This window comes from Dioscorea cayenensis, chromosome 20, assembly GCF_009730915.1.
Source record: "Dioscorea cayenensis subsp. rotundata cultivar TDr96_F1 chromosome 20, TDr96_F1_v2_PseudoChromosome.rev07_lg8_w22 25.fasta, whole genome shotgun sequence".
Lineage (NCBI taxonomy): Eukaryota > Viridiplantae > Streptophyta > Magnoliopsida > Dioscoreales > Dioscoreaceae > Dioscorea > Dioscorea cayenensis.
The window spans coordinates 20,612,005-20,621,855 of NC_052490.1; the positions used below are offsets into that span (position 1 = coordinate 20,612,005).

At 34.2% G+C, this 9,851-nt stretch overlaps 1 protein-coding gene across 1 annotated transcript; it reads right to left on the bottom strand.

Moving 5' to 3' along the window:
* Positions 1–516: 516 nt before the first annotated feature.
* On the bottom strand, positions 517–2,318 carry LOC120251341. Its single transcript, XM_039259880.1, has 2 exons — positions 591–2,318; positions 517–522 (listed from the first exon to the last, which is right to left on the bottom strand). The coding sequence occupies exons 1-2, from the start codon at positions 2,316–2,318 to the stop codon at positions 517–519; spliced, it is 1,734 nt and encodes a 577-aa protein (XP_039115814.1).
* Between the last annotated feature and the right edge of the window lie 7,533 nt (positions 2,319–9,851).

Sequence of the window (9,851 nt, forward strand, 5' to 3'; positions counted from 1 at the left end):
TAATACCTCTCGATTGGATACATCCATCGATAGTACACAGGTCCACCGATTTTGGCCTCCATTGGTAGATGAACAACCAAGTGCACCATTACAGTGAAGAATGCAGGTGGGAAAATTTTTTCTAAGTGACACAAAGCTATTGCTGCTCGATATTGAAGGTTGTCAAGATCTTCCACCTTAAGAACTTTACCGCAAATAATTTTGAATATGTTACAAAGCTCTGAAATGGCGTGAGTCACTTGCTTTGACATGGATGACCTCAAAGCAATTGGAAGCAAATCATGCAGCAATATGTGATAATCATGTGATTTTAAAGACTGAAGTTTTCGCTCCTTCTGATTTACACATTTTGATATATTCGAAGAGTAAGCATCTGGGACTTTTATAGTCTTCAAGACTTGACAAAATAGGTCTTTTTCTTTTTTTGTCATGGAGAAAGAAGCCGGTGGTAGTCTTGTTTTGCCATTGGGAAGATATTGAGGATGAAGCTCTCGACGAATTCCCATGTCAACCAAATCAAGTCTGCATTTTAGATTATCTTTTGACTTCCCATCAACATTAAGAATTGTTCCAACAATATTTTCACAAACATTCTTCTCAATGTGCATAACATCCAAGTTGTGGCGAAGTAGGTTGTGCTGCCAATATGGTAAATCAAAGAATATGCTTCTCTTCTTCCACAAACTTGCTTCAGTTGATTCCTCTTCCTGTATTTCATCATCATCAGTATCCAAGTCAATATTGGATAATTGCCGTGGTCTTTTCTTCGAAGAGTTATTATTGTTTGATTTTTTTATTTTGCTTTTGCCATGCTTTCCATAAGAAAATTGCATCTCTTTCAACATTAATAAAATATCATATCCAGTAGTAACTGAAGGAGCTCGACGCATCTCTACATTACCATCAAACAGATGTTTCTGAGATCTGTATGGATGATTATGTTCTAGCCATCGCCGATGTGCCATATAACAAAACTTCTGGCCATCAGTTAACCATTGTGATGAAGTTTCTGCAGCACAACAAGGACAAGCATATTTCCCTTTAGTGTTCCAACCTGATAAATTTGCGTAAGCAGGGAAATCATTAATAGTCCATAACAAGACAGCCCGCATATTGAAATTTCTCCTTACAGATGCATCGTATGTCTCTACACCAACCCATAATTGCTTTAACTCTTTAATAAGAGGTTGTAAGTATATGTCAATATCGTTTCCAGGCCCTTTGTCCCCAGGAATAATCATTGACAAAAGAAAAGAAGTTTGTTTCATCCCAATCCACGGTGGCAAGTTATAAGGGATCAACACCACTGGCCAAGTGCTGTAAGAAGTACTTAATAATTTGAATGGGTTAAACCCATCCGAAGAAAGACCAAGCCTCACATTTCTAGGATCACAAGCGAAGTCAGGATATCTTGCATCAAATGATTTCCATGCCTCAGCATCAGCAGGGTGTCGTAACAGTCCATCATTGGGCCGACCATTAGCATGCCAGATCATATCAGCAGAAGTCCTAGTCGACATGAAAAGTCTCTGCAGTCGTGGTATTAATGGAAAATACCGTAAAACCTTCGCAGGTCTCTTGTGGACCACTTCATTGTCTTCATTCAAACGTTCACCAGAATCAGTGGACACCCAGCGAGAACGACCACAAATATGACAAGATTGCTGACCTTCATTATGCTCCCAATATATCATGCAGTCATTTGGACAACTATGAATTTTTTCATACCCTAGACCCAAATCCTTAATAATTTTCTTCGACTCACGACTACTTTCAGGAATAGCCGCTGAGGGAAAAAATTCTTTTAAAAATTCAATCAAGTGGTCAAGGCCTTTAGCAGTCATCCCATACATGCATTTCAAATGGAAAAGTCGAATGGAAAAATACAATCTAGAATGCTGCGATTCCTCATAAAGTTTGTCATTCATATCTTCAAGCAACTTGTAAAACTTTGCCGCTTCTTTAGAAGGCCGTTCATCAACTTCTATAGGGGTTTCACCTTCATCATTCACCTCAACATTGAATTCATCTGCAGTATATGGTAGGCCCTCGTTATCAACTTGATGGATGTTGAAAGCATCCTGCAATAATTCTTCCAAACTATCTGGTCTTGTACGAGAAGTTTGGAAGTGAGGATTGGAGCTTGATAGAGCTGTAAATGTGTTTGTTGGCTCATGGATAGGTGACGGTACACGCTCTCCATGAAAAAACCAACATGTGCAACCTTGTAGAATGCCGTCACAAACTAAATGTTCAACCACTGTTTCACGTGTTTGCCAATGGATATTCACACACTTTATGCAAGGGCAAATGATCATATCATCTTCACTTGAGTTGGAAAATGCAAAATTGAGGAATTGTTTGACTCCATCTTCATATTCTTGACTCAATCATGACTTACGCATCCAACTCTTATCCATTTCTGCTTAATATATTAAAAAATTATTCATAATATTCTAAATTAAAGCATATTTTCGCCTTAACACACTAAGATATACATCAAGGTGAAACTATAAAATTTTTACTTTTTAGCTATTTTTAATCGATGTAAACACATTAGGTCTTATAAATCAAGGTAAGACTATGGAAAACATAAGCTAACAAAGAAGGGAATAATCCACATGACTCATAAGTGAGAAGGGAACATCATTCCTTTTCCAAGCACTAGTTTATTGTAATGAAGTTTTAATGATGAAGAAAATTACAATTATTCCATAATGCGTCCTTTTGTAACATAAATATTTAAAGATAAAAGAGATCACTATGATGGTCATACATGTTTCACATGTTAATTTGTTCTTGCTTTGAGCTTCTCTAGAAACTTCATCTTTTTTCTTTGAAAGATCCTTAAATACACACATACACACACACACACACACACAAAGTTATCAATCTGGATAATATAAACAAGACGTGTTTTTTATTTAAAATTTGGATAAGTCATTATAAACACACATATATTATTATTATATTTTACCCATGGCTTAATCATGTATTAAATAGAGTGAACTCTTCAATCTATGGCCCGTATCTTAAATATGAGTGAAATAATTGAACACATGTTTCAAGTAGAAAAAACTAACAAATTAATGCTTCAAGAAAAGGCCAATAACAACAAACGTTTACACATGCATGATGAGAATGCATGCATAACATTGTTAGCTTAGAAAAAGGTGATTAGATATATATGGAATATCCTTTCTAATTGCATGCCATGCATGTATACCAGCCCAATTTGTCACCACCGCATAATCATGTAAATTTCTAATGAATAAGGAATGAATAATTTCCCAAAACTGAAAACTTCTAATATAGTTATGACATTTTGAGCAACATATATAACAAGTAGTGTTGCAATACTGTCTTTGACATTCTTGAAGACTCTAATTGACATCTTTTTATATTTTAATTTTTAATTTTTTAAAAAAGTCTACATGAAAGTCTGTAAACTATGAAAAAAATAGAACAATTGGTTAGATTCCTAACTGTTTAAAATATAAATAAATATTCCTAACTGTTTAAAATATAAATAAATAGAACGCCACTAACCAACTTGATATCTTCTGACCTCTCTTTATATCTTGCAACTTTATTCCTCAAATCCCTTCGGTTCCTTTTCAGTTACTAACCTGAATTAAAAAAAAAAAGCTCATTAGGTACCATTTTTCATAAAACCATAATAATAGCATAATCAAAATCATCAAGTCAAAAACAAAACAAACCATTGACCTAATCTATCAACTGTTTTTTATTTCAATACTATACATATGAATAAATAATGGTACAAAACTTTGTTTACATATATATACATAAGCACACAATGATACACACATAAAACTAGGCTTTAAGAGGATCTCTGTATACATTTTTATAAATTACATAACTTCAAAGCACATGATAAGTAAATACTTTATAAGTTTTAAGCAACAAAGTTTTTCTTTTTTCTTTTTATTTAAATGGTGCACTGTTTCACAACCAACATCACTTGATCAACAGTGCACTGTTGGTCAATGCTACTACTTTCTATAGAAAACCAAACAAATGAAGAAAAGACTTACCATGTAGTGCATAGATAATATAGACGGCTTAGAATTCCATAAATATTATAGACAATTACTTTCTATAGAAAACCAAACAAGCTTATCTAAATTAATGATTCTGTTTTTGATACCAAATTGAGGATTGGACAGGTCTCTCTCGTGTAGATTCTCTACTTGATTTGGCACATCAATGACAAAGGGCTCAATATACAGCAAACCATTTCACCATTTCATAACTAGCTCAATTATAGTTACAACAAATCCAGTCCCCAAATAAGCACAATATACTATCTTCATTATACGGAACACGGACAAGCTCATTGCTAACCAAAATTCCTACTTTTCCATTTATAAAACCAAGCATTCATCGATATGATATACAAAACTAATGTGTCATCAGTAGCAAGAAACCTTCACCAAACAAGTATTATTATCTATAAAAGAAACAAGCAGTGCACAATCCCAGGTATTTTGACATCAATGAAAGGAAAGCTATAATCCATGGATGGGTGATCATATCAAATCAAACAAACCATGTAGAAAAAATGGAAAAAAAAAAAAATCAATTCAGCGCCCTGAAACTAGCATTAAATGGATCCAATCAAACAATTAGAAGCATGAAAAAAGATGAAAAGATAGTTCTGAAAGGATATTCATACAATTCAACAAGACATCATCAACAAATACAAAAAGAACACATACGGTTTATTGGCAATGTGGATCATCAAAAACTCAGTGAACTACTTACACCGTACTGGTCTCCAAGCCCTGTTCCAAAGAAGATTATCAAGATTCATCCATACATCCGATAATTCCTAAGAACCACACAAGACGATAATAAAAAAGAAAAATCATCCAAAACGATCAAAGCCTTTAAGCATTGCAGTGAAGATAAAGCTTACAACTTACACAATCGAAGGTTATGCCGTTTTTCCAATCAGCGATTCCGGTAGCTCCGACGGCACTCGCGGCGGCGGTGGCCTTCTTCAAAACCCTAACAAAATAGCTCAATTAATTCTTCCCAAACAAAAACCCAATCAACCACCAAAACCTAAAACAAGAAAACACCCAAAAAAAAAATCAACAACATGAAATCCATAATCAACAACACTAAATCACCTTACGAACTCGATTGCTTCGATTGTGCTCAAGAAGTAAAAGAAGACAGGGTGAAAGAGAACAGCGCGCAGTGTGGATATAGAGAGAAATAAAGAAGAAACGGGGGAGAGAAATTGAAAGGAAAAGTTTTAATCTTTTCATTAAACTCTCCCGGCATTTATTAATATAAACGGCGTTATATAAATTTTATTTTCGCGGATAATTTTAACCCCAATCCCGCCAATAATTTTACCAGCGTTCATTCCCAAAATGCCGCCATATCCATTAATATCCCGTCATTTTTAAAATAATTGGCGCTAAATTAAATATATATTTTACACATGTTAAATTCTCCAAGCCCAAAAATTACCTTTCCGGCGTTTTTTTTTATTTAAACGCCGCTAAATAAGCAAACTCGCCGGTGCCTATTAATATAAACGACGCTAATAAAAATTATATTTTTGAATTTTAATTCATCTTATTTCCCAAATTAATTTGACGGCGTGTATTTCAATAAACTCCTCTAATTTACTGGCACTTTAAAAAAAATGCCGCTAATGTAAATCTTTTTCCAAGCAAAAATTATGTAAAACCCGGAAAGAATATGGTGGCGTTTATTTCTAATAAACACCGCTAAAGTAAATATATTGGCTGGGTTTTTTTAAAAACGCCGCTAAATAAACGCCGCAAAAGGCCGACTTTGGTGTAGTGCTGGCAAATGCTCTGCACTAGCCCATTTTGACTCATTGGTTACATTACATGTCTTCATGGCCTTCACACCTAGATATATAACATTACCCCTCCCATTGAAATAGACCTTGTCCTCAAGGTCTAAGTTTGAGTATTGTTGATTGAAGAACATGAGATCGTGCCTATTATCTATAGATGTTAACCCAAAAAAACTTGCTTAATTGACTATGTCCATGAACTCAGGTTTGAGAGATGTTCCACCAGTAGGACATCTATCAACATCAGATTATGCTAAAAGTTTCTTCCAAGTTGCTCCATTAGGAAAGCCTCATGTATAACTTTAATTGATGCAACAACTTCAAGATTTGTATGAAACCACTCCCTTACAACAAAGTGCAATTCCTTCAACTTCAAGAGTGAAACACCAAAATCTTCAACTGCAGAGACCATCCATATAATACCCCATTGAGTATCTTGGTATCCTTGCGCTTTTTCATTGCTGATTTCAGTGAGTTGGCATAGATTAGCCAATTGAAAATTCACCATGGTCAACTTGAGGCCATTCTCTACTCCTTTAATATAAAGTTGACTTTTAATAAGATGTATTGCACTAGACCATGCAGTAATTTGGAAGGAAAATATTTTCATTAGAGGTGTTATTGCATACTCCTTCACAGTGTCATCATGTGCATGGGTCTTTGCTATATCGCAAAACATCCAATTTTATATGAAACATGCACCGCTGTAATTATTCCATATGTGCCAATAAGCCAACAAATCACTTTTAGAAATGTAGACATAAGTGTTGGCTCTCTATGGATGTGCAAATATGGACCATCTGATATAAGTCATATAAAGTTATGTATAACTCTCACAATCGCAATCACAACACCAAAACCTTTATCTAAGTCATGTAAAGAACTCTCCTCATAGTAAAGATATTCAAGGTAAACCAATGTAGCACCAAACTTCTTGGTTAATTAGGATGTATAATTATTAGGAAATTCTAGGTATGCAAGCTCACCGCATATTTCTAGATAGATGGGTTCACCAACTTGGTAATAACCAAAGAATACATAAATTATTTGCTTTAACTAACAATAATCCCTGATTTACAGGTTCTCAACAAGACCTTGAAAAGGGTCTTCTAGTTGTTGAACAGAAGTAGGAGTATAGGTTACCACAGTGGCTAGGGGATTAGGTCACCAAGAAATGATATCCATTCTCAATTCCTATTTCAATCCATTGTTAAAGAAATCCCAAAATACACTAGCCATAACATAGAAAAGATAATAAGGATATAAAAATGATGTGGATTGCATTGGATCATAGAATTGAACGTTGGTTCATTGCTCAAATGCATATCCAATAAGCTGTATTTGCTGCATAAGTGGAGAATATACAAATGCTTGCTACCGAGCATTGAAACCTTAGGGATCTTCCTCATTCCATGCAATTCTACTGCAGTTTGGACAAGTCAGTATTGAATGCTCCCATTTTGAGAAAGATCAGATTTGATTGGCGGAAGTGAAGAGGTTGCAGTTACAAACACCCTAGCTTTGCATACATTAAAGGTTACATCCACATGAGAGAGATTTAAAGCTAGACAAGATGTAATAGTATCGGACTGCTGTAACCTTTGAAACCAAGGTACCACTTGCCCATTAAAGTGGATTGTAGTGATTTTGAGATGATGGGCATTAGAAAGATGATAATAATCACAAAATTGTGTATCTTTAGTAATCTATTGTGAGGCCTCATTTCCATCAAACCAAGGGAAATCAAATTGAATTAAATGCCTCTGTAATGAAATGATCGCTTGCTGATTAGAATAAAAAAATATCATAAAAAAATTTTGTGGACGAGCAGATGCATTATTGGCAACTGAATTGCTATTAGATGAAGGGTTTGACACTGACTCTGCAAGGAAGATACCACCAATCTTGGCATTTATGAACCCAAATCACTCACAGGCATTTCATCAAACAACTTGAGATCAACTTCAACAACCTTAAATTTAGACAAATTACAAGTCAATTTTTTATCCGGATCTATTCATTCTTATTAATGAACTAGGCATGCAAGAATTCTATCCAATTTATTAGAGAGAACATCAAGAATGCAAACAATTTCATCCATAATGGGAGTGAGTAGAGCTTTCAACAAAAGCACTAAATGTAATCTCCCAAGGATTAAGGAATACAATTATGAATTCTCAAACGTATAAGATCAATCAATACTGCAATTACTCCATAATCATCAGACCTAATTTTGTTTCAACAATCAAATTCTGTCTCTAAATCAGTTAACATGCTCAAATCTATCATCCAAATGTCTCAAACCCTCATCTCATTCATTATAGTTCATCATCATCATCATCAACATACTAACAATCCAAGCATTCAAAAGAAATTAATGCATGAATTACTAAGGTTTGAGATGAGAACAATATCACCAAGTATTACAATTATAGCTAAGGAAATTATTGAACAAAGATAACAAGAAAACCAGAAGATAAATGGCATGCAACACCTTCCTGCTCTCAAGCTCCTTGAGAGAAACTAGGGCCTTCAACTTCATCCAATTTCTACTCCCCCTCTGCCTTTTCCCTTTTATAGTCCCTCCAATCATTGTTTGTATGGGCCAATCCATAGGAAAAACTGGCACATGCTTTGCACGAGCCCATTTTGACCATTGGTTACATTACATATCTTCATGGCCTTCACAACTAGATATAAAATAGCTTGCCCAAGTACAAATTGTAGAGTTAAGTCCAATTGATTTAGTAGGATAAAAGGTGGAAAAACCAGATTACTAAGCCCTCTATGTGGATAGGATATCTATCAAAGTTGGATTGAGACCATGTTTTGTTTAGAAAGCCCTTGAAAGTTACTCCCTCTGTTCCTTTTTATCTGTCGTGAATAACTAAATCTCACATACCAAGAAAGTTGGTTATTTCAAATAATTTAATAAAAAATTAGTTATCTTTCTAAAACTACCCCTAATTTATATCTTCACATTTCTTTCTCATATTAAATTTCAAGAAGAGAATCGAATCGAGTGTCAGGGTAATTTTTGGAAAAATAGTAAATACTTCTTGATGTTCAAAAATGACAGATTAAAAGGAACATGGGTTTATGATAGATAAAAAGGAATGGAGGGAGTATTTTTTAACATTAAAGTGTGTCTTTAAAATCATGAATAGGAAAGTAGATATGAAGCTTAATTACTAGTCCCAACTAGCTGTAAGAATTAGAGTTTCTAAGATATGAGCTCATACAAATTTTTTGCCCTTAATAGGTTACACTAGAGAGAAATATGAGGTTAATGATAAGGGAATGAGTAAATATAAGGCACTGATGAAGAAGATTGGAGCCATGTATGAGAATTTTGAGATTGCAAACCTCCATTAAATTAATAAGGGATAAGTTGATTCAATCCTAATGCTTTCTTCTTCTCAATGTACAAACTGGGAAAAACATTTATCTTGGATATCTACATCATTTAAGTATACATGAAGAATTATTAGATCGAAGCAATAAATTTTTAGGAGAACCAAGCTGGCTTGTCCAAATTAATTAATTCTTGAACTTTGGAACACTTCCTTCAGATAAGAAAGAAACTTAGAAGGTCATACATTGATTTGTTCACTTTGCTTACCTACATGAACAACTCTATAGTAAATCTTATACCTTTCCATTGAGGTGTTACATCCCTCAGAAGCAAAATATGTGCTCTCCTAAGTTAATGAAGGTATATACATGAATAATATTTGTAGCATTACATTAGTTTGGAAATGTGAAATACACCAAGTCTACTCATTGTTAACTAGTAATAAGGTTTGCCACAATAGAAGGTCTATGCCACTTTGTAATCTAGGGATTGGATTTCTATGGCTTTTACAAATGCTATTACGTAGCTAAAATTTCCAATAATTCTTGTAGATTACTTTACCAAGTAGGCCAAGGTTGAATTGTTATCAAATATAATTAAGAAGGCCTGATGAGATTTTATGTCAAAGTT